The sequence below is a fragment of the Gopherus evgoodei genome, chromosome 1 (genome assembly GCF_007399415.2).
Source record: "Gopherus evgoodei ecotype Sinaloan lineage chromosome 1, rGopEvg1_v1.p, whole genome shotgun sequence".
Lineage (NCBI taxonomy): Eukaryota > Metazoa > Chordata > Testudines > Testudinidae > Gopherus > Gopherus evgoodei.
The window spans coordinates 243138549-243164399 of NC_044322.1; the positions used below are offsets into that span (position 1 = coordinate 243138549).

Below are 25851 nucleotides of genomic sequence, written 5' to 3' on the forward strand. Positions count from 1 at the left end.
ATGTTTGTTCTCTCTCTCTAGCACACGGGTAGGCAACCTATGGCATGTGTGCCAAAGGTGGTGCATGAACTGATTTTCAGTAGCACTCACACTGCCCGGGTCCTGGCCACTGGCCCAGGGGGCTCTGCATTTTAATTTAATTTTAAATGAAGCTTCTTAGACATTTTAAAAACCTTATTTACTTTACATACAACAATAGTTTAGTTATACATTATAGACTTATAGAAAGAGACCTTCTAAAAAAATTAAAATGTATGACCGGCCCGCAAAACCTTACATTAGAGTGAATAAATGATGACTTGGCACAGCACTTCTGAAAGATTGCCAACCCCTGCCCTAGCACAATGATTTTTTTATTATGTAGTCACAATGGAACAGCTTCAAGAGGAGAGACTGAGGAAACCCAACCTCAGGCTATCCAGTGGTTACAACAGAGGTGGGCAAACTACGGCCCGCAGTACCCTTCAGCCCAGCTCCTGAGCTCGTGGCTGGGGAGGCTAGCCCCTGGCTCCTCCCCTGCTGTTCCCACTCCCCCGCGGTCTCAGCTCACCCTGCTGCCGGCACAATACTCTGCGTACCTGCAGAGCCGCGGCCTGACTCGGTGCTCTGTGCTGTGCAGTGGTGTGGCTGGCTCCAGCTGGGTGGTGCAGCTGCCTGTCCTGGTGCTCTGGGTGGCATGGCTGTAGTGCCGCCAGCAAATGGTGCTCCAGGCAGCACGGTAAAGGGGCAGGGAGTGGGTTGAATGGGGGCAAGGGTCCCGAGGGGGGCAGTCAGGAAGGAGAGGGAGGGTTGCATGGAGTGGTGGGGGGCAGTCAGGGGCAGAGGTTCTGGGGGTGGTCAGGAAGGGGTGGTTAGATGGGGCAGGGATCCTGGGGGGCAGTCAGGAAGGAGAGGAGGGGTTGGATGGGGTGGTGGGGGACAGTCAGGGGCAGGGCGTTCGGGGGCTGTCAGGGGACAGGGAACGGGGGAGTTGGATGGGGCAGGAGTCCCGGAGGGGCCGTCGGGGTGAGAAGCAGGAGGGGGTGGACAGGGCCAGCTTTATGACCCGCGGGGCCCGATCAGAATACTTGGTGGCGGGGTGTCTGCTCTGGGTTTTCCGCGGCACTGGGTTTTCTGCTGCTGAAATGCCACCGAAGACCCTCAGAGCGGGGCCCTCTTCAGCGCGGGGCCCGATTCTGGGGAATCGGGTGAATCAGCTTAAAGCCGGCCCTGGGGAAGGATAGGTGGCAGGGCCGGGCCACACCTGGCTGTTCGGCCTCCTCTAACCGGCCCTGCATACAATTTTGGAAACTGGATGCAGCCCTTGGGCCAAAAAGATTGCCTGCCCCTGGGTTACAACATGCACGTAAAAGGTGACAGATACTAGTTCTCCCACATTGCAGGTGAGTACCCTAGCTACTGGGCTAAAAATTATGTGGAAGCTCATCCACCTCTGCCACCACCACAGAGGCTAAGAGAGAAGCTGCAGCTAAGAATCTCAAGCAGAGAGGGAGGCAGCCTGGACTTAGACAACTCTCTGAAAAAGGAGCAGGTTTTAGCCTCAACCTCTCAGCTTCACATCTCCCATTGGCTAGTTTATGCAAGTAGCTGCCTAGCCTGCTGACTCTTGTGAATCTCGTTCTACGGTGCCCATCTCTCTCCATTCACTGAATAGATAACCTAGGTCCCTACTCAGGCTTTGAGGATTCCAGTGATTTTCTAGGCATCTAAAAGTTAGGCATGGCAATGCTCAGCCTCCCCATGCCTATGTTCCTTGGTGAATCTAGCCCTATGAGCCAAATTCAGTCCTCAATTATTCCCTTTCTACTCTTCAAAGTGTCCCAAGGGTCTAATGTAGGGCAGAATTTGGCCTAAGTGTTTAAGTAAGTATAGAAAGGTCTGAAGACTGGTGCATGGGATTTACTAGCAGATATCCATGGCAAATATGTATTATGTGTGATATGGGGAGTGGATGGGGATATACACGTAAGTTCTGATCTTCCTTCTCTGAAGTGAATCTTCTCAGAATATTCTTGGTGTATGGATCATGCATTAGAGAGATGTAATATGACCGAAATATCATACTACCAGTTGCAAAGAATCCTGTGGCACCTTATAGACTAACAGATGTTTTGGAGCATGAGCTTTCGTGGGTGAATACTCACTTCATATTTTTACAGATCCAGAGTAACACGGCTACCCCTCTGATACTATACTACCAGTTGTTTTTTTTAAAAAGACATATTTTAGAATACAGGACCTTTCATCTTTAGATCATTCATTTGAACACAGCACACTAGGTTATGAACCAGATACTGAGGTGGGCAGCCTTATAAAAAATTAGATAAATAAGAGTCAGTAAACAAAAGCTGTCACCAAAAAGTGTAACAAAAAGTCTTCTTATAATTATTCAGTGGCTTGTGGGAATGAGCTAGAGTTCTTTGTCCAGTTCCTGGTAGGCCAGTGTCTTCATGCCAAAAACACCACCACAACTGGCAAGCTGAATGGGCTCTCCAGATCATGGCTGATGCATACGGTTGGGCAGCATGGTGAACCTTGTATTGCTGTTGTCCTTGCCAAAACTATGATGTGGATAAGCAGAGGGTCTATGAACTATCAGTCAGGCCCTAAAATCTCTAAAATATTCAGTCAAAACCAAGGAGTTCTGCTACAGAAAATACAGTGCTTTGTTAATTTCCTTACCCAGTATCTTGCTAATGTTGGAGTTGTGCATGTCAGGGAAGGCTTGAAGGATCTTCCTTCGCTCATCTTTAGCCCACACCATGAAGGCATTCATTGGACGCTTGATATGGGGTTCATTACTTCCACGCCCTCTGGATTCCCGATAAATTCTAGATTCTGAGACACCTGCACTTCCTAAAAAGAGGAGAGAAAATCATACCTAATTTGTGCTTTCAATAACCTTCATCACATAGTGCACATTCAATAAACATATGTTCAAACTGCATTCACCCTGCTTTCTCTTCTCCTTGAATCCTTCAAGTGTATCATATTCTTTTTTCTTGTGTCTAGTTTGTAACTATATTGGATATGGTATAAATCTGATCTGATGAAGAGCCACACTCATTTTTGCAGACGAAAAATGTAAAGCTCTTTTAATGTTCTTAACCTAAAAAAACAACGTTTACGAATGGAGGTTTGTTTGTTTGTTTTCTTATTTACAATATGTTGAATGTATTACATTACCTGTTTCCTGCCTCCTTTGTGATGAGAAGGGTGTTAATATATGGCAACATTAAGTGGTGCTTTTTTAAGCAAATCTTTAGCAAATGAACGTTTGCACAGCTGCCTTTGCTTGTGCTTACACCTTCACAATACCAAAAGGAATAGCAGAGATAGAAAAAAGCATTAAGCTTGCGTCATCAAATCCAAACAGCTCTCACAGACCTAGCATATGCATCATCTATAGATGATCAGCTCTATAGTCTGTGTGATCTCAGTTATCCAACATCTACTTATTTTCTTTTCTTAATTTTTACAGTCATAAATGTGTTCTTGGTCCAGCCTTGACAAACGGAGTGCATGACACAGAATGATAAAATTGCCCCTGGATCTAAAACACCACAATATGAATAATTTCTCCTGCCTTGGTTAGTGACCACTCCTCGCTTATCCCAGCCCTTCACTCCCATCCCCTAAAAAGGAGTTTGTGTTCTTCTGCACATACACAGAGCCGACTCCAGGATTTTTGCTGCCCCAAGCGGCGGGAAAAAAAAAAGCCACGATCGCGATTGGTGGCAGCTCCACCACACCGCTTTCTTCTTTGGCGGCAGGTCCTTCCTTCCGAGAGGGACCGAGGGACCCGCCGCCGAATTGCCGCTGAAGAGACATGCTGCCCCAAGCACCTGCTTGCTGAGCTGGTGCCTGGAACCCGCACTGCACATACCTAACTAGAAATAAGGAAAAGTAATTCCTACTGACCGTCAGAATCCCCACTCATGTTGAAATCCATCATAGCATGGCTAAATTTCCCGTCTTCATTCTGTTTTACTGCCAGCTGTTGTGTCAGGCTCTCCAGTGTTGTTTTGTCCTGTATGGGGAAGATGACTGGACTTGGATCAGGAAATCCAACTGCAAAGTTCATAGGTAATTTAGAAGAATTGGGAGGGAAGGGGAATAACAAACCTGAAGAATTTATTGGGAAAAGGCTTTAAAAACACACACACCTTTTTTCAGGGATGTACATGATTTAAGAGTCTACTATTCCATTTTAAAATTTGGCTGATTAGGTAGTGATGACTAAACCTTGTAGGGCTGTAAAGTTTGGTTCAGTTAAGCACCCAAAACTTCGGATGCATGACGCATATTTGACCTCTTTACACCCTGCCTCATCAAAACTGGTTTGGAAATCGAGAAGGTGCAGGCTTTCTTGCAGTATATCTGCAGCTCCATTTCTCCTCCCAGCCTGAACGAGGGTGACCAGATAGAAAGTGTGAAAAATCAGGACAGGGGCTGGGGGGTAATAGGAGCCTATATAAGAAAAAGCCCCAAACATCAGGACTATCCCTATAAAATCAGGACATCTGGTCACCCTAGGCCCTAAACTCAAAATGCAGAGACATGCAACATTTCTCTTAATTGTTTTTATTAGTATTTTTGGAAGCAATCTATGGAAGCAAATACTAAGATTAAACTTTTTCATGTCCCAGGAAAGGTTCAGTGTCAACTCAATCTGAGTTTTGGGCAGTGGTTAGTGTTCTCATCTAGAATGTCTGCTCCATCCCTGTCACAACTATCTATGATATAGAAGAAACGGGGTCCCTGGATTGCAGCAAGACAGTATATTCTGCCAATTAAAGAAACTGGTCAGGCTACACTGCCAGCACTATATCCCAAAGCAAATAATTCCAACATCCTATTCAATACATCCCTTCCTCTTTTTGAATTGTTTAAATCTACCAATACAAAGGAGTTCCATTTTCCATCTATCTGCTGTTTGTACTGAGGTATATTCTGCATAAATATGCTATTTTCTTGGCAATAATCTGTGTAAGAATAAATCTTTCTGGAAAACAATCCCATATTTTCAAAATGTAGACAGTTTTCCTTTTGCAAAGCTAACGAAATGGTATGGTGTCAAATTATAAGTGACTCTGGTTGAAAAAATCCTTTTGAGCTTTCTCCTGAAGGAAAATTTACTGCTCTGTTGATATATGTTCCTTTCTTGATGACTGTCAGATTTCAACAAAACTAAAAAACAACATTAGATCACCTGGCAATCTGGGACCCTAGAATGATTATATGTAGTCTGATAATTCATCATATTGTAGAAGAAAGCAGGAAAGAAAAAACAAACAAATGGAGAGGTGATTCATAAATTTGATCCTGGGTTCAACCAAAGATTTAAAATCACGTATCTTTTATTTGACAAGGCTTTTCTTAAAATTTAGAAATGAACCTCAAACCACACTTCTGCTTTGAACACCCCAAAGCTTTATGTAATATTGTGTTAACTCCTGTCCCTCCCCAGTGTCTTCCATCTTGGCTCACCTCTGCACTTCTGGTTTCTGGCTGCAACTGGATGCATTACTGCCCAAACAATGCAAGGTAAACTGTTCTTGTGGTATTTCCAATCCAACTAGAAACAGCAGGGCCAGCCTAGCGCAAGTGAGAAAGTGTTTGTGACATTTCCAGCCACACCAGATTCAGTTAGTTTGGAGACACTTCAAATAATCACCCAAGCTTTCAGGTGTATAACTGAACCAAACTACTTACCCTTCGTAAGTTAGCCCATCACTCCTTTCCAACACAACGTGAAAGTATTCAGAAAGAGTCAGTAATGAGTTTACTTTGTTCCCCCCTGCAATGGATCTCATATCTATAATACAAATCAATGGTTTTCTTAAGAAACAATTTACCCTCAACTTCCGTAGACCATAATGGTATAGTCCAAACCTATTTAGGACAGAGGCCATTTTAAAATAAAATCACAGTCAACCTAAAGTATCAAAAACTTCCACTGTCTTCTGATATTTGGGTATATGATGGGATTTTTAAAATTCTTTTTTAGACTAAAACATGATTTTTCCTGAATCATGTATAAACCTCGTAGAGAAACAGAGCTGAGAGCGCAAAGGCCACTGGCTTAACAGCTCTTCTTTATGTAGTAAATGCAGCTCTTAAAGTTGGGGGCAGTTACATTCAGAATCACATTCTACCAACATGATTTGATTCAGTCTTAAAATCATGGAATATTGTGTCGTGCCATCTATAAAGCACACGCTGGGTATGCGTTGTTATCAGGGTTTGACTTAACAAATCTACAGGTACTCTGAAGCTGTCCATCTTGCAAAGAGTCTGGCATTTTGAGGTTCAGTCACATTAGATGAAGTGTGAGAGAGGAAAAATGGTCATCGGAGGGTAGAAAAGAACAACAGAAGCATGCGACTTCTTGAGCTGCACTGTTCAGCCACATGGCTTTGAGCTGACTCGCCAGACGGCTCAAAGGTACAAATGATCAGAGGGAAGTCCAGACTGCATTTCAGCATCAAGGCAATCCCTAACCTGCTGCTACTAAAACATGCAGTATATAGTTACTAATTGAATTATTTTATTAAAGTGGAAGTTGAGCTAATTCTCACAGGATATCACTCCAAAACAGATGATGTCAAAACAGAACACTGCGCTTTTGTCATGCCCCTTTGTGCCATGACTTACGTTAACCATCAGTCAGTTCAAGAGCAGGGAAGGGGAGAGGATGGCATATGGGGGCTGAGGGGGAGAGAGGGAATGTGTTATTTATCTTTAATTACAATACATCAGAACAGCCTGTAAGTCAAAAAAGGTACAGCTGTTACACTTCAGTGACAACAAGCAGCTACCGAAGTAAGGAAATACGGTTATTTCAAACAAAAATCCAGAAGCACCCTTATGGGAACAATGGTTATCCAAATAAAGAGGAAAATAATCAATATCTTGGAGAAAGGGGCTAAATCCTGCAGTTCTTACACAGGCAAAACATCTACTGGGGCACGACAGAAGGTGGGGAATGAAAGTCACCATGTATGATTAATAATAAGATGTGGTACCTGAATAGCACATTTCACGTGGATGCTCTCAAAGTACATTTGAAATTCTCATTAAAACTCAGTGCTCTGTGTGAAGTGGGCACTATTTTACCCATGTAACAGATGTGTAAATTGGGCACAGAAACTCTCCCTCCTAAGATCATGCAGTAAAAGAGAAAAGTGGTAGATTTGAGGACAGAACACAGGTACTAAGATTCTGTGGGGATAGGCACTTTTATAAAATCCTGGGCACAGGGGTCATGTTCTGAATCCCAGTCATGCAGTCTAACCACTACACAAGCTGCAGCAGTTTTCCTCCAAACCTGACATTAAAAAAAATATGTAAAACAAACACATGTGCAATACAAAATGATGATCAGTAGAACAGAGTGCCAGACATGAAAAGCGCAGATAAGCACAATGATCCCTTATTGTTTTACCGAAGGGGGTTACACTAGGTGGGTAGCAGTATCTCATTAGCTGGAACCCTCTCTCTTACCTTTCTCAGATGATATTTCAATGCAAGTTGAAAATACTAATGGCCACATACGAACAACAATGGAACAAGGGCTCTCCTCCTCCCACAAATTAACTGCAACATGCTGATAATGCCAATCCACCCTCATCTCATAAAATCTATTTAGTGACTCCAAATAGGGATACACAGTGGTTTCAAGTTCACACATAAAAAGGATCCATTAATCATAGTTATCGTAATTTGGTAGCCAGTTACGAGTACTTAAAACTCCCCCTGCTCCCTATCACCACAGTAGTTGTGTAAGTACATAATAAACGATACAAAGGCTGCCAGGTGCTACAAACGATGGGCTCAGTGGCACACAGAGGAGCGCAGTTGTTACTTGCCACTGAAGGTCGGAAAGAAATGAAACTTCAGTGCACTTTGCATTGAGCTAGGCCCTGAACTCATTTTAGCAATTACATTACAGCTTTTTGGGGGGAGGAGGAGAGTTTCATTCTCATGGTGTCCTGAAAGATCCCTCCAGGGCCAAGATTTTTGAAGGAAATAGATTGATATTCCCTAAAATACTTCGAGTAGCAAATATCATCCACGAGACAAGCCAGTGGTTTTCAAACCACCCCTAGGGGTCCACAGCCTATGTCTAAGATTTCCAAAGGGGTCGGCACCTCCATCTGAAATTTTTTGTAGGGGTCTGTAAATGAAAAAAAGGTTGAAAACCACTGATATAAACAGTGAGTGAATGTCATCTGTTACAACCTGGATCAGGGAAAACCAGGTCTGTTGTTGGGAGTTGTAGAACTAGCCCAGACGCACAGACGTGATACAAGGGCTACTTGAAAAAGAATCAGATTTAAAATGAGCATCTAAGCCACATGAAAATATATAGTAGGGAAAAATCCTGCCCTGGCCCAGTGTTGGACTAGGGGCTTGAGCCAGCCCCCACTGAATCTTTCTTTTGACTTCAGTGGAATTTGGATCAGGCCCTAAAGGAGTTAACAGATATTTTTCCATTTGTAACATCTGTGATTCTATGACAAAATTAGGCAGAGATTGAGGGAAACTATCCTAATGGTCAGTTCAATTAGATCGTAGCATAGTCTCACTATGGGAGCAATAAAGCCCCATTGCTTAGGTCATTTAAAAGCATAATAGACAAAGCAGTAGAAAATATATTGTAAGGAGCAATCCTGCAAATGACCCCACTCAAGAGGAACAGAGAACTATAAAAGTGACAGACAAATTCAGAAAAATACACATGAGAGAGTACAGCCAATTAGGAACAGTTAATAGCCACAAACAGATGAGAAGGTTTTTAAGGCATAACCAAAGAAAGTAATCTGTTGGAGAGTTAGTGGCAGGGCTCCAAGCAATGTTCTAATTAGATTTTTAAAAAGAAAGAAAGAAAAGAACACACACACACACACACACAGAGTCCCAGACCAAATAAAATGACTAAGCATCACAAGTCAGACTCAGTTACGTGGTCAGCTGCAGAAGTTACTTGGCTCTCTGTCATGGATAGCTGTCATAACTTAACAAAACACTGATCTAAAAATGACAAGAACTTGATTGCCGTCTCTCTCTCTCATACAAGAAACAGAGCATGAGGAGTCAAAACATCTGTTGAACAGACTGATGACCTTTGCCAGAGCTCCTCCTACCGCTACCCAGATATGAATCAAAACCTTGGAAGGTTTGGAAAATGAAGACACTCTGATATATTCCCAAATCACCCTTTGCCCTTCCCCCACCTCATTTTAGGCTCCGGTATCTGAGATTATGTGCATGCTTCCATTCTTGAGTGACAGCTCCCCCCACTGAGACATTCATTTGGCTGGGGTACTTGGCAAACACTTAAGAGTTAAGGGTTGTGCTTTGCCAAAAACCTTTCTCAAATTGCGTAATTCAAGGTTAAACATTTTACTGGAGCTGTCCGCTCTTTTGTATTCAATTCCCTCTCCACTCCATACCCATTCTCCTTGTCATGAATATTTTCATTCAGGTTTGAGATGCATACATTTTCCTGAGCTCATAGGGATGCAGCCACTCTAGAGTGTCAGACACAGCTATCAAGTTCTCCTTATTCCAAGTGAACTGACAGGACCAGGCTAAGAAAAATCCTTTTGTCCAGCAGCCTGGATGAACCACACACCTGGTCTATATAAATGAAATTTTGATATCGTGCTTATCAGGTCTTGCACTTAAAAATCCTGATTGCATTGACTGGGCAAGTGGCCCTTAGCCTTAATTTCCTTATATACAGCGTCAAGCAGAAGAAATGGATGGTCCGTTAGGTGCCCCTCTGATTCTGATCATCCAGTTGTGCCACGTACTGCACTAAGGGAAGTATGTGACTAATTCCTAAAGGGCAATATAGAGCAAATCTGCTGGACAGCAACATTTACCAGAAAAAAACTGAGGTGAGAGGCTAGTTTTCAAATCAGCCTTTGATTGTAAGACTCCGAGGTAGGGTTCCTGGCACCCTGCAACATTCTGTATAGTGGTGAGCACAGAGATTCCACTCAGCAAACCACAGTTATTAATAACTATTCACATATACCACTTAATCAGCGCACACAGGAGTTTTTAAGTGCCGGTCAGATCCGATCAGCCACTAATCCATGCAAGAGGGCCTTGCAATATAAGTTCCTTTCAGCTTGGCTACAGAAAAACATTCTCTGGCTGGATAACCACATTGGAGATCTTAGTGGTCCTCTGAAAAGCCACCTTAAGATATTTTTTTCTCGCCCATAAAAAGAATGAGAGTCCTATCCCATTATCAGACATAAGTGAGACCTTTTTAAACTAATCTTTTTTCAGTCACAAAATCCCAAGTGAAGATCCTGTGTCCACTGAAGTAATAAGCATCGTAATAATTTGCATTTATACATTGCCTTTCATCCAGAGTTCTTAATGGAATCTTAGCACTCCCCAGTGAGATAGGTGAGTACAAACAACATAAATGAGGGACAGAGAGGCTGAGTGAGCTGGGCCAGGTCTACACCACCACTTACTTCAGTATACCTTATGCTGCTCAGGGGTGTGAATAAGAGCTTCTCCCTCCTCTCGCGGAGGTGGATTTATTATGCTGACAGGAGAGCTCTCGCCCGTCAGAATAGAGTATCTTCACCAGACTTGCTACAGCGGCGCAGCTGCATCAGTGCAACTGTGCTGATGTAGTGCTTCTGGTGTAGACTAGCTCCTAGTTGCCTAAGAACTCACAGAATACAGAAGCAGAGATGGGAATTTGTGAGCTTGTATGCACTGAACTGAAGGATTGGGCCCTTAGTCCAGTATTTTACCTCCTAGATCATGCCAAATACAAATGGATGTTGTTTTTATTTACATCCAGATGAAAGCAGAAGATTTCCCATTTTAAACACTATGTGATAAGCCCACTGGTGACATAATGGAATGCACCTTCATTGACTTTAGCATTCTTACTCCAAGAGTGAATTTGATTCTGTATTTTTGGGAAGCGTTTTTTCTAAGTTGCTTATCATAATATCTCTCACACATTAATGAGTTCATCCTCACAACACCCCTGTGGAGTAGGGAAGTATTTATATCCCTGTTTTACAGATAAGAGCCAGAGACAGAGAAGTTAAGTGACTTGCCCACGGTCACACAGGAAGTGTCTGGTGGTGCCAGGATTTGTACTGAGATCTCTTGAATCCCAATTCAGTGCCATGACCACAAGTCATACTTCCTCTGTGACAGTGGAACTGGGATTCGTGCTGGTGACAGGTGTTATCAGGAAAAGTAAAATAAAATATAATAAGATCAACTACAGATCAACTGTTACAATGGATCCTGCTTGTAGGGCTATAAAACTCATTAAAGGCACACGCATAAAATGATAAAATAGAGTGAGACTTTCAAATGTTGAGTTAGTAATTGTTAAACCCCTTCTGGCTGCACTATTTTATAGTCTTCTACTGTACTAATGAAAAGGAAAGAAACAACAAAGAAGGGTTTTAACCTTCCAATTATATAAACTCTATGGACCACCAAAGAAGATGAAAGATTATTTATAATGTAACCACAATTTATCAGTTGGGGATTTTGTTGTTGTTGTTGCTGCATCTAAGTTAAATATGAACAAACAATGTATTCAGCACCCCCTCAGCTCTTTCACTCTTATTTATCTGAGATCTCTTTCTTGTCTATGGAATAATAATCCACTCACCAAATCTAAAATCAGAATTAAAAGAAATAAAACAACATTCCTCATTTGAGGGGCCTTTCTGATTTTATGGTACTTGTTTTAAAAAAACTCTTCAATTCCAGTCTCAGTTGGGACTGGATGGCTTGTGAAGTGGGTACAAACCTTTTGACTGTTGGTTGTCTGTTCAAACCCAGTCGTTTGAACTCTTGGTTCAAAAGTGACTGATAGCTGTTTGGTAAGCTACCCTTGGTGGTCTCGGTAAACAGGTGTCTTAGCAGCTGTTCTAGTAAAAAGTTGCCTGATTATAAAAGCTCTGAATTGACTGTGCAAAGTCTTAACTACTCTCTTATCCTCAGAGGTGGACTCCAGATTAAACTAATGGGCATTAGTGGAATAGAGTATGCATGTTTACTTCCTGTGCTGTACTTGTTTGTGGACACAGGCCTTCAATTTCCAGAGCTGCCAATTCAGCACCTTCCACTAGCACTGAATTCATCCAGTGCCTGACTTAGAGACCCTTGAAGTGAATGGAAAGACTCCCATTGATTTCAATGGCCTCTGGATCAGGCGCCTAATGTATTTATTAATGTTTCATTCAACAAACTGAAACTTCCTCAACAAATAAGGTGCTGTTTAGAAAACATTTTGCCTAAAACAAACTGTTTTAAAAAATGGTAGAAAGCAGCAAAATCTAAAGGAACAGGGAATTATCTTTGCAAAGATGAAGAGGGCTTAGCAGTCCAGTATGTATTCTGGTGGTGAGCTCTGTAAGTTCACAGTCAAGACTTCCAAAAAATGTGGAAGCCCCTTTTCTTGGAGAAGGGGTGGAGGAGAGGTAGAAAAAGTGATGTAGGCAGCTGTTTCTTTCCTGCAAAAGGTTTTGCCATGTTGATTCCAGGACTGATTCTCAGCCGAACACAGCAGTTTTCTGCTGAACTGAGAATAGGTTGGGAGTCAGGAACCTGGTTTCTATTCCTGACTTCACGGCTGACGTGCTTGGATAAGTCACTCAACCTCTCTGTGCCTCAATTTCCCCATCTGTAAAATGGAGATAAAGATACCCACCTTTGAAAATGCTTTGAGATCTATGGGTGAAAAATGGAATATAAACACAAAGTATTAGTTTTCCTCCCAGCAGGAGAGAAAGTGCCATAACATTTGGTCTATGATGACAATGAAGGGTTAATCAGAGAAAAGGTGTGGGACACAAAAAAATGAAGTGAAGTGGAAATCACAGCCCATACAGGATATCCAGGGAGGGCGGGCCTGCATCATTTAACAGAAAGTTAAGAAAGCGGACTCCACTTTGTTGGTAATTGTTTACTAAACAATGAGTGACTTGATTACTTAGAAGCATTACATATGTATAGATCAGTTTCTTTTAATTTTTTTCCTAGCTGTGAAAGCTGCTAAGCCACTGCCTAACATTTCAGCAATGCGCTCTGGCCTAATAAAGAGATTCACACATTTTCCATCTACACTATCTCCTGAGTAGAAAACTGCCAGATTTTCCAAACTGTACTAAAGCCTGATTTGTTTGCTCACCAGGATCAACATCATGCTCATTCCAACAAACAGCAGAGTTCTACACACACACCAGGATGCTAGAGGCTGTTTGTAATTCAAATAAATGAATACATGCATTTTAGCACTGGCAAAAGCCTGACAGTCCAGACTAAATGGACCTGGCCTTCTTCTCACTAACACTAGTTTAATTCCTTTGATTTTAGTGGGTTTATTCCCAATTTACACAATTGAGAGTTAGAGGAGAATGAGGCCCAGGTTCTGCTTACTCCCAGGCCAGATATAAGTGTTGATATTGGCCATGATCTTATTGTCACTCTTGACATACCTGATGTTTTACTTAAAGCTCCAGCTCCTGGTGCTATGATTTTGTGAGAATCTAAGATTTCATTTTAAAAAAACAAAACAAAAAAGGTTTCCAGCCTTCATGGTGGTAGAGCAAAGTTTAAAATCGTGACCCATAGAGGCTCCGAAACTGCAAGGCAAATTAAAAAACATTTAAAAAAAAAAAAAGAAAAAAAACCCTCATGCTTTCTTTAAGCCATGATTTTGAGACAGGGAGAGGGGATGACTCATGTGTTTTGAATGTTTGGGGTTAGTAATGCTGAGTTTGGTACAGGTAGCTTCAGGGGCAGCTTCCCCAAGCTACACTACGAATGTTGTCCTGAACTTGATTTGGAGGGTGATTACTGCAAGGAGTGAACAGAGAATCCAGGCTACATGCCCATTCAGTCTTTGGCATCACTATGGGACCCAGGGTTCTTCCCTCATATGTTTGTGTGCTATTCCTACTGATCTCAATGGGAGTTGCACACGCACATCTGTGGGCACAATTCACCCCTCCCTGGTGCGTCGCTCATTTTATTAGCTAACCCTGCCCATGCCTCTCACCATAATGACGTATCCAAAAAAACACATGATTTTCCCGTTATATACATATATGAACTTTTAGCAGGGATGAAGGTCAACCAGAAAAAAGTTTGTTTTAAAATGAAAAAGAGGAATCCACAGAAAGCTTGACAAAACCTCATCCCATAATCATTCCCTACCATGCGTGGGCACTCGCTAGCTGAAAGTGGTGGCACTGTGACAAATGTAGCAGAACCAAAAGCAGGCTCTATTAAAGAGAGAGAGAGAGAGAGAGAGAGAGAGAGAGAAGAAGAAGAAGAAGAAGAAGGAAAAAAGTCTTCCACTGGCCATCTGTGAAAATAAGGCATGTGGCCATTAAATGCAGAGGCTGTAAATATACGCAAACCCCAAGAAGCAAATGGGAAAAAATGAACTAAACTTTAAGCTCAAACAAATCAAAATGTTTAATGCTTAGTTAGCAATGCTGGGCAAAAAAACCACTGATCTCTGCAGTGTGCAATGTATTTAAAATGTATTGTAATTCAATTAAAAAAATAATAAAGATGTTTCAGGGGAAAAGACACTAGATTCAGAAGCTCTCTGAATAAATTGCCCCTTTACTGTGAATGATCCTGTTGAGATTGTTGATTGGACTTATTGAAAGGCTGACGTACAGCGTGATGGATGGGCGATGACATAATACCTGCTTGCCTTGTTGTCATGCTCTTTGAAAACTGTCTGCTCTCTGCTGATAGCATTAACAAAGAGGATTGCAACCCCCTCCACCCTACCCTGCATTCAAGAAATTTCCACTAGCAAAGAATCTCAGTAAAACAGAATTAAGAAGGTTTTACTGGGTGTGCAGGATGGATAGGAAAAACCAGAGACCACATGTTAAGTTCTGTGTTGGAAGGTGATTTGGAGTCTCTAACAGTCAGTTGTCACAAAAAAGCCCTTCGTCCCCACATAGTATAAAAATTATAAACCGACATATCTCTCTGTGAGAACAGAACAAAAATATTATACTATTAATCTTTTCTAGTGTTTTCCAGGCCAATAAGAAATAGAGAGGGCTACAAATTACAGGACCCATATATTACATGTACACAGAGTTTGATGTATAAATGTATATAACGTGTCTGTGCTGTATAGCCTTTGCTAGCCAGCAGAAATGCTACAGTATTTTTCCAGTAAAAGGCAAAAGACTTATACGATCTGAAGACCATTAAAATGAGCAGGGTTTAACTTTTACAGAGCACTTTGGTACAGAATGTAAGCACTGTACCTCTGGATTACTTTCCAGTGGTTTCCTTCTACTTAGAAAACAAGACCAATTTAACTGCCCCCAATTCCTGCCTTCCCTTGCTTTACTATATCCACAGCCTGCTCACTATCGGCCCTATCCAAAGCCCTTTTAAGTCAATGGAAAAACTCTCACTGGCTTCTGTGTGCTTTGGATCTGGCCGCCTTTGGAAACTCCTGCTCCAATTTAGCCTTTAGGAAGAACAATATATTATTTAAGTCAAAAATTCAACTGAAAAAAATTAAAATCCCATTTTATAGCAGCTTTTCCCCATGCCTTCAGTGATGTGAGCTCCAGTTTTCTATTTCTCAAAGAGCAGCGTCTGGTAGCTCAGGATTCATAATAATGCACTTCCTCAGCTCCCCTTAGGGGAAAGCATAGACTGGATTAACTTCAGCTCAACAGACCACTGCAGTTCCTTAAGAGTTAACTCTGTTGGCTCCATCCATCAGGCAACTGGTGAGGCATCAGGAAAGAATGATGGATGTAAAATTATTACAGGGCTGCCACCCGATACACTTAGTGCCATTTGTAACTAACACTGGAACTGACACACTTTTTTCATTATTAAACATCCACATTAAGTCAACATTGGTCACTGTCATTTCATGTTTGGCACTCTGTTAAAGGGAAGAGAGGGAAGGGGAGGGTGGGAGTGAGGAGGATGATGGGAGATGGGGTGGGTGGAAATGAGAGGAAAGGCATCCTGGACCTAGTGTTCCTAAAGCATGAGTAATAAAACAGGCTTCTGCTTACAATGCTGGAATAAATATTGTTACAAATAGCTCTTTAGTTACAACCCAGCAGACAAGTACATGTCAGAGCCTTTTAGAAGAGGGATGTGCTCTCAGCAATAAGTGAGGGAACTGGTATCATAGGTTAAGAAACACTTACAGTTGGTTGGTGTGTGTGTGCTGCTTGTGTATTTATAGGTGTGCACAACACTCAGATGTTAGTATGTCTATTTGATGGAGCATACCTGAACACATATGCATGTTTATTTGTGGAACTGTTTCCATGCACACCTGCATGCGTGTGTGTGTGTGTGTTTACAGATATGTGAGTATGTACATATGTGTTTACTTGTTTATAGGTTCTGAGTGTATATACAAATTTATGGCTAGCTTTTTTCTCGTGGAGCATACGCATCTGTTGTATCCACACATGTGTTGTGTATTTGTATATGAGTGCATTGTGTGTTTGTATGCATGCACACACATGCCAGTACTTGTGGTTGTGTGCCTTCAATGTGTAGAAGAATGTGCAGTTTTTTGGCTGAATAAATAGATCACAGTCCGCTTTCTGATGCTGCCCACTGCAGCGTTTGCTCTAGATGAAAATCTGCACTCTTTGAGCTCCATGTATAAAAGGTAATATTGTTTATGTAGAGTAAGCATCAAGCTATAATTAACGGTAGATCACATTTATAAATAAAACTATGTTCCTGGGTTTCCAAGAAACCAGAAAAACACACACACAGAGAGACACACACTTCTGATTTATCTTGAAGCATTTCCAAGAAAAGAATTTTAAAAATATATTTTATTTCATTCCCAATTAAAATACATTTCAGTAAAATCTACATTCATTATGTACTAAAAGTACTAAAACCCTCTGAAATTAAAGTACTCATAAAGTGTTGGGTGCCCACAAATCAAGGCATCTAAAAATCCTAGTCACTTTTGAATCTTTTTTCTTGCTTATGCCTCCTCTAGCACAATGCCTCTCCAATCCCACACAATTTCTATCTGTCTGACTTCTGCCTTACTGCTGAGAGCACTGCCCATCTACAGAGACCCATCCCAGCTAGGAACATGAAACTAGCCCCTGGGTCACGTGAATATATGGAAAACAGCCTCTGGGACTTTAGGATGCACATTCATAAAAAGGGATTTCCTGCCCCTGTGCCTTTCCAGCCACACCCAGCAGACAGATCCTTAACAGTACTCGTGACTTTGGGCAGTTCAGAAATGCAGACCCAAGCATTGGTGGGTGGGATTACTATTCATGCAATAAAAAGGCTCAACCTGCCCCAAAAATAGCTCCATAACTGTACCAACAACACTGGGAAAGAAGGGACTAAACTCTGGACCGCACTATGGCACAGTGTGCCTGGCCCATAAAGATTAGCAACATTCCAGCGAGAATGAAGTGATTCAGGATCGTCTTGCTGTCCAGCACATGGCATAAACAGCTATGTATCAGTACCCATGTGTGCAAGCACCATAACCAATCATTAATGCGTTGATTGCAATGCCTTGGTAGCTAGTCTGTTCTGACCAGTTCTGCAGGGAGCGAGGGACAAAAGCAGGAAACCCAAAGACCTGGCAGTTTGGTGTGTTTAACTCTTAAATCACTGGGCTGGCCCTTAAGCTTGTTGATGTAAACCCTTAGAGACCAATCTATAATGTTCTCAGTTTCTCTCTCCCCACTACCTTTCTCTCTTTCTCTTCCATGAAAAAGGAAAGAAAAATTTTAGGAACATAATTTAACTGACACTGGCAATACTTTCCTTTTTTTTCAAATGCCGGGGGAGGTCTCGATAAAAGCTTTAAGCAAAAACCTAGACCCAAACACCCTCAAACTTTGGAGAAGTTCTGATCCAATTCAGGATCAGAACTTCCCATCTGGCTATAATTAGATGAGAAGAACCAGAATGTATGGAAAGTTCAGCTAGGTTTCCAAACGTCACAGACACCTCTCTTTCTTTCTGCTGGATCAATCCAATCCAAACCCCGCCCCCGCCCACAAATAAATCCTGTCCACTCTGAGCTCCTGCACATCCAAATGAAATTTCACAACTAGCCCCTATCATTATAATGGGTCAAACCAGCAACCCAGATCCAAAACACCACTGCACTTTCGTAGAGTTCTGATTTGGATCTAACCTTTGTGTCTTCTTCAGAATGAAATCCTGAAAAAGTTTGGCAGCTATTGTATCAAAAAAAGCTATTGCCACTTTAAAAAAGAAAAACTGAACCCCCCAACTCCACAAATGCTATACCTTCCCCTCATGGACAGCCAAGCCAAACAGGGAACATGAACTAGAGCATGCGGTGATGGTGAGAAGTGAAAACAGAAGGGCAAGGAGGAGCCTAAGAATAGGAAAGTAACAGAATAAAGCGAATGCAGATGGTTCCACTCCTGTTACTTAATCAAAAGGCTGTGCAAAGTCACTAGAGCCGGCATAAAGTCATGTGTTAGAACAACAGCTGATCTGTGTATTAAAGAAGATTAACTCACAGTGCCATGGTGGAGTGCCTGGGATTATTTTATGTACTTCCATTGCTGTACAAGCCGTCAGCACAATTACTGCCCTCCGATTTGAATGACTGATCTGTAACCACAGCTAAACAGCATGCTGCTTAGGGGCCTGGGTGCTTCATGAAGATGAATTTCCATACCATCAAAGTGCTTTTAATGGGCTCCCTGATCCAACCACAAGGCCTGCTTTGCAAGTATATAGGACTCAGGATGAAGGCTTCCTGTCCAAAAGGATTTGGTCGGTTGTCACTTGACAATTCCCAGCCAGCACAGGGGAGGAGAGGGGGGAGATAGGTAGAGTTGTCTCTGCTTTGGAGGATTAAAAAAAAAAAGGGTACAGATGCTTTCTGAATGCAACCAACTGCTGTATCCACAGCTGAATTCAATGCGCTTAACAAATAACGGCAATTTAGCTATGCTTGCGAGGAATAGCTTGAGTCACTTTGCATTAGCATCTGGCTGAGTGTTAAAGTCATTTCTACATGGGGAGCACAGAAAAGGAATTTCTGCTCCAAGCATCCTTTCAAGAATGCTTAAATATTTGAATATAAATTCCTTTGTGCTTGTGATCACTTCGCCTTATAGCTGATACTCCACTTTCCCCCCTTCCCTTCTGCTACTCTTCTATGTGAAATGCCATAAACATGCTCTGTCCCTCTCTGTCAATACCCAATACCCTTATTCTTCTAAAAGAGGTTTTATGTACTGCCAGACACCTATTACACTGACCTCTTTTTTCTCCCCCTTCTTCTCAGGAGAGTGCATGAAATTGGAGCCATTTCTACATCATTTACACCCATGCTAGGCTGGTGAAAAAGTACAGTAGTGACGGACTCACATGTACATTTAACATTCATTATCCGGTCTGCTGGCTTCTCACAGATATTGATCAAACTCCATCTAAAAACCAGGGAAACTGGAAAGCTATCCAAATTAGCAATCTGCTCGTTCTGGACAATATTGTTTGACTCACAAGCTGACTTTCAAGTTATTGCTAAGTAGCTGATCATTTTTATTCTATCTATCTGCCTATCTGAATGAGTCATATGGGGATCTTGGAATGAAAAAGCCACGAGAACTGGGGGATCCGATAAAATTTCATTTTCACCAAATGCAATAATATTTCATCTTGATTATTTCATAGCATTAAAGCAGTTTTGTCTGGAGAAATATTTGGGAAAAAATCCTGGAAAATATATTGTAAAAACATGAATTTGTGGAGCACCCAACAACTTTTGCACATTTCTGTCTTAGGTAGCATAACTGTCTTCATCTCAGTGTAAACATGGCTAGGAAGGGACCAGTGGTCCTAAGCACCCCTTCAGCAAGGGGTAGGGCAACAGAAAGTAGTCACACGCATTTCCTGAAAAAAGCAGACAGTTGTGGAACCTGTGACTCTTGTAACCCCCATGACAAAACGACTGTGCTAGATACAATATATACAAGTGTTCCCTGAGAAGAAAATATTACCGATTTTGCTTATTACAGTTTAGCAGGCAAAATTAGAATAATTCAGGGCCCCTCAGTTCTAACGCTTCTAGGTTCTACTGAAAATATCTGGTGCAGTTCGTATTGTCAATTCTCTGTTTTTTTCAGTTTTGCTAAGTCATCTAACATGACTTGACAGTGCTATGTTGCAATGGTCACGAAACATCATATATGACAACCTCATAAGGCTAAATACCCAGAAGCTGAGCCTGAGTATCAGCAAAGCTTATGTTCCTAAAGAAGCCTGCATATTTGCAAATCCAGTTCATCTCACAAAAACATGTAAGCATTTCCATAAAGCAAGATTTTCACTCAGACCCAGATATTTCAAAGATCACCTAGTCATAATACATACTGACAGCCTGGAACAGAGAATTAGTGGTCTCCAAAGTTTTCATAAGGACTTTAACTATGTTTTAGGCTCTACTGTCTCCATGTCTGTGTGAGGCTGTTTTTGTTTGTTTTTTGACAGAAGAAGATATTCTAAAAGGAAGGAGGGAGACAGAGCAGGGAAGAGAGGAAGAGAAAGGAGAGGGAGAAAGAGATTGTGTGTGTATATCTGTAATGCCTGAACACGAGGAGAATATGATCACCCAAGTGACTATCAGAAAAGGGAGTCTCAAGAACTGACCTTTTCTGTCCTGCAGTTATTGAGACCCAGACTATTCACAACAGCCACCTTCCCATCAAGCACCTGTTGTTCCCTCCGAAGTTGCTCCTTCATCTGTCTGGCCTCCTGGATTGCCTTGGTAACAGCATCATGGTCATTTAAATAACCTGACGACGTGATAGAAGAAAGAATATCTTTAAAAGAAAGGAAGAAAGAAAGGAAAGTTACGAGAAAACATTTTCGCTTTTGTCAGTGAAACTCATCATTGCTTTCCTTGGGCACTTAATTAAATGAGAAAGAGACAGAGACAATGAACAGACCCATAAACCTGTCTGTGCTTGGAAAATATGCTGCTCATATGATAGAGCCACCTGGGTATAAACCATGAGAAACATTAGTACCGATAGCATCACTCTGATACTTGATTCCATTAGTTTCAATGTTTACCCAACATTATAGAGATTGGCCTTGTGGTTTGTATACAGCAGGATGTAACTTGATAGGGGACGTGGGAGGCCTTGGTCATGCAAGCAATCCAAAACCATTAAAAATAGACCATTTTTTCCTTCTCTTTCTTAAAACTTATGAATACATTAAAATAAACCACAGGTGGCGGTGGTTTGCTATAGATACAAGGCACATAATGGCTGGGAAAAGAAACTTCCACCATCGAATGCTCCCCGCCACCTGTCATTCAGAAATGTATAAGAAACCGCAGCTCCATGGACCTATGTTCCCGCTCTATTCATGTTGCTGATAGCAGGTCGGATGTCTACTCTACTTGGCTGTGAATTCACTGCCTAGGGTTCAGCACTAGTAGTGGCTGAATTATTTCATTTTAAAATGTTACAATCATCACCAGCACAGCTAATGCTATTTAATTTTAAACATGATACTCTATCATTTTTTTCCCTTTAGCATACTGTAGATTATACTTATTATGATCTGCATGTGATTTGTAGGATGGAATACTGATGGAAGACTCCAAGCCCCTGTCTATTTTTCAAACTTTATAGGAGAAGCTAGTATCTCTCATTCCTCCCCACCCACCCCCCTCAACACACACACTTCTTTCTGTCTTTTAACTAGGGCATAAAAATGGCATAAAATGAATCTGTAATATGAAATTGCCCAGAAAAGGGACTTCTGTTTGTGACATGAGGCTAAATCTAACCAGATCCATTGGTGAATTGTGACAGATGGAGGGACTGTGAGACAGAAGGCAAGCACTAATCACACACAAAATGACCGGCTTGCCTCAACATGTTCCATGGATTCCAGCAAACTTTACACCCTAATCCATTTTTAGAACAAAAAACATCTGGGCCATAAATCCTCTAATCTGCCAAAACACGCTATTAAATCCCATGATTTGTTGAAAAACACTAAGATTAAAGAAAGGAAATATAAAATGGCTAACTGCCGTGTTAGGAAAGTGTTATTAATACTCTTTCTTTGTCTCAATTATGAATGTTCTGTTCCTAAAGAGCCTTGTCTAATCATGTCAGATTACACATCCTTGTTGTAGTGCTAGAGTCTTCTATCTGATCCACTGATTGCCAAAAAACGTAGAACATTGTCTTGCTGCTTAAAACATTTCAGTGGAAGAAGCTGATGTCAGATTAGTTCAGTGCTGCACTGCTGTGCCCTCATTCCACACACCCCCTCCCCAAATGAACCTGGCATTCTGGTCTCCTTTGGAGAATTGAAAGCAAAAGTTTCTGTACAGTCTGAGTGTAGGGGGAGCAGATCAGCAAATACCTTTCAGTTAGGTATCTGAAAACACTGGCAGTTTTACATAAAATTAATTTGATCCACATAACTTATTTTTACTAAATGACTTGGGCTCAGTGATTTCGGGGCAATGACAGTGCTAGGAAGGATGTAATCCATGCCTCCTAAATGGTATCATAGGGTGTTTTTTGAGGGGGGGGGGTTGGTCCCCATCTTAGCAAGTCACTTGGTTCTTTCCCCACCTTGCATCTGTTATTGATCAAGTTTGCATTTGGTCAAAATATATTAAAAAGCAAACAAAAAAACAGTGACATTTAAAAACAGCAGTGCTCTTGATTAGGGTGGGTATAATAGTTACAATCTGTATTATAGCTGAATTTGCCTAAAAAATGGAATTCATGCCCTTCTCCAGACCATTTGTTTTTTTCCTGACTACCACTCTCTTTGAGAAGATTTGGCACATGTCAGTGAATAAAAGCAAGCACTCCTTAAGTTTTTCAATAGCTGCCAATATGCCGGTATGCAGAGAAAAGATTAATATAGATGCAAGTCAAAAGTAAATTATTTTTGTTTAGGGTACATGGTGAATTATTGACAGAGAGATACTAAATGCACTTAGTTACAGGGATTGCCAAACCAGTATCTAGATGTTGGAGACAACGGAGAGGGAGGAAGGGGGGACTTGTTTTTGTTTTTAATAGGTAGGCATATGCCTGCCTCTGAAAAGAAATGCCTGGATTTAAAGTTGTATGTGAAATCATGAGACATGTGACTCCGCAAGTTATAGATTGATTTACAGGCAGTGTGGATGTATCTAACCAAAGGACCACATACCATATGTGCCACTAGATACATGCTCTACATTATTTCTGATATATAGGTGCATGCTCCCCTTGACCAGATACAACTGAACGATATTGTGAGCACAGTGAAAACAAACAGTCTGAAGGATGGATTTTAAAAGGTGGTTTTAAAGTGAATTTAGTGGTGGGAAAGGTGCCAGCCTATGTGAATTCCAGGGCAGTGGGCCTAAGCCCACCTAGGTCAGAAGGCCCACCGTCTCATGGACAGCCCTAGAGACCAAAGTCCTCTTTTTATCCTGAGATCAGAGACAGCATGGTTAATGGACTTGTAAGGTTCCCACCGGTGTGCTTCAGCTCTGTGCAGGAGCGACCTACCTCTTAAACTAAGAAGATAGTTCAGTCTACCTAGTCCATTCAGTACTTGGGTCTTTTTGCTTAAAGGGACAACAAGGTTGTCAACTGTGGTGGTTTTAAGTCATGTGTAAACTTCTGCTGCGGGCTTGACTGAGCTCAACAACTCATTTTGTTAAGGTCAACAAAGAGTTTATACATGGTAACGGCTTTTGCTTACTACAACTGTGGCTGGCTGTGAACTAGTTACTTAGCAGTAAAAGGCTCCACATACCATTACCAAGCCTCTGAATCATCCAGTTCTCCATAAAGGACAGATTTTTGATAGGGGCAGCCTGTGTCTGTCCAGTTCTTGTGCCGCATTTAAAGACAGCTTATCTTGTACAGTACACAAAATGATACTGTTCAGCTAGCAACCTCAAAAAGCCACTTTCTGTATTTGTAGCTAGGAGATATAAAGCAATGAACTCTATGTCATTAACAATAACTTAAGTATGTTATCTTTTGCTCCACAGTTTTCCATGGTTTATTAATGGTATAACACATTAATTCTTCTTACAAGAGTGACCTTTAAAGCTCCATTCATCCTCGCAGCTTTTATCCAATTACATTATCACTCATTACAGGTACAGTGTTTCAAAATCTGCATTTTGTTAAAGGGAGAAAAGTAAATTATAGGGATCTCAAATCTATGGAAAATATCAAGGGTGGAGGAAGAGGAGAACAAGAAGACTGTCTGCCACTGGGAGGCAGGTCAGATTCTTAACTCTATGCTTAGAGCTGCTGTTCACTCTCCTCAGGACAAAGGTTTTAAACTGAAAAGAAAGAAAGCTCAGCCCACTATACACAGAGAGCAGCAGGACCAAATAGATTAAAGATGCAAATACATTACTAACCCAGCAAGTTAAATAGTGTAGTTCTAATAAGAATAATACATAATAAGTCATGAATTAACAATAGGATATTTATGAAACATTTATGGCGTTTTATAGAATGTCATGCTGGATTAAATAATTTCCCTTTTCACCCTGGCCATAGAAGTATGTTCTCTATTTGGTGCATGTAATCATAACTCCCATCTGTCTGCACACTGGGACCCATCTATAGGGATTTTAAACTTGGGGCATAAGTGTGGGTCTTACTGGTGTATGTACAGCTGGACTATGCTGCACAGTGCCTCAAACAGTCTCACTGTGTTGCAATGGAAAAATCATAGCAACAGCCAAACTGGATCAGACCTGTGGTCTATTCAGTCCAGTATCCTGTCTCCAAAAGTGGCCAGTACTAGCTGCTTCAGAGGAAGGTGCAAGAAACCCCACAATAAGCAACTGTAGTACACTCCCCCCGGCCCCCAACCAGGAAGGTCTCAACCTAATCCCAAATAGTTAGTGATTAATTTACACCCTGAAATCACAATTCAAGTTACAGTAGAACCTCAGAGTTACAAACACCTCGGGAATAGAGGTTGTTTGTAACTCTGACATGTTCATAGCTCTGCACAGAACGTTATGGTTGTTCTTTCAAAAGCTTACAACTGAACATTGATTTAATATTCTAGTCAACATTGGTGAAGCCTGATGTGGAGTACTGTGTCCAGTTTTGGGCCCCACACTACAGGAAGGATGTGGAGAGGTTGAATAGAGTCCAGCAGGGGGCAGTGAAAGTGATTGGGGGGCTGGAGTCCATGACATATGAAGGGAGGCTGAGGGAACTGGGATAGTTTAGTCTGCAGAAAAGAGGAATGAGGGGGGATTTGATAGCTGCTTTTAACTACCTGAAAGGGGGTTCCAAAGAGGATGGCTCTAGACTGTTCTTAGTGGTACCAGATGACAGAACAAGGAGTAATGGTCTCAAGTTGCAGTAGGGGAGGTTTAGGTTGGATATTAGGAAAAACTTTTTCACTAGGAGGGTGGTGAAGCACTGGAATGGGTTACCTAGGGAGGTGGTGGAATCTCCTTCCTTAGAGGGTTTTAAGGTCAGGCTTGACAAAGCCCTGGCTGGGACGGTTTAGTTGGGGATTGGTCCCGTTTTGAGCAGGGGGTTGGACTAGATGACCTCCAGAGGTCCCTTCCAACCCTGATATTCTATGATTCTATCATTCTATGAATACAGCTTTGAAATGTTACTATGCAGAAGAAAAATGCTGCTTTCCATTTATTTTTTAGTAGTTTACATTTAACACAGCAAAGAATCCTGTGGCACCTTATAGACTAACAGATGTTTTGGAGCATGAGCTTTCGTGGGTGAATACCCACTTCCTCAGATGCAT

The 25851-nt window shown here is 41.6% G+C and overlaps 1 protein-coding gene across 8 annotated transcripts in view; it reads right to left on the reverse strand.

Moving 5' to 3' along the window:
* The window catches only part of SOX5 (SRY-box transcription factor 5), an 880866-nt gene that overhangs the window by 13117 nt on the left and 841898 nt on the right, over positions 1-25851 (reverse strand). For 5 of the 8 annotated variants that reach the window (XM_030541505.1, XM_030541513.1, XM_030541522.1 and 2 more), the window contains 3 exons: positions 20716-20888; positions 3922-4030; positions 2683-2856 (listed from right to left, as the gene is read on the reverse strand). In XM_030541505.1, the coding sequence (XP_030397365.1) occupies positions 2683-2856; positions 3922-4030; positions 20716-20888 (456 nt within the window). The remainder of the gene's footprint in view (positions 1-2682; positions 2857-3921; positions 4031-20715; positions 20889-25851) is intronic. The other 3 variants (XM_030541529.1, XM_030541480.1, XM_030541499.1) reach the window with 2 other exon arrangements.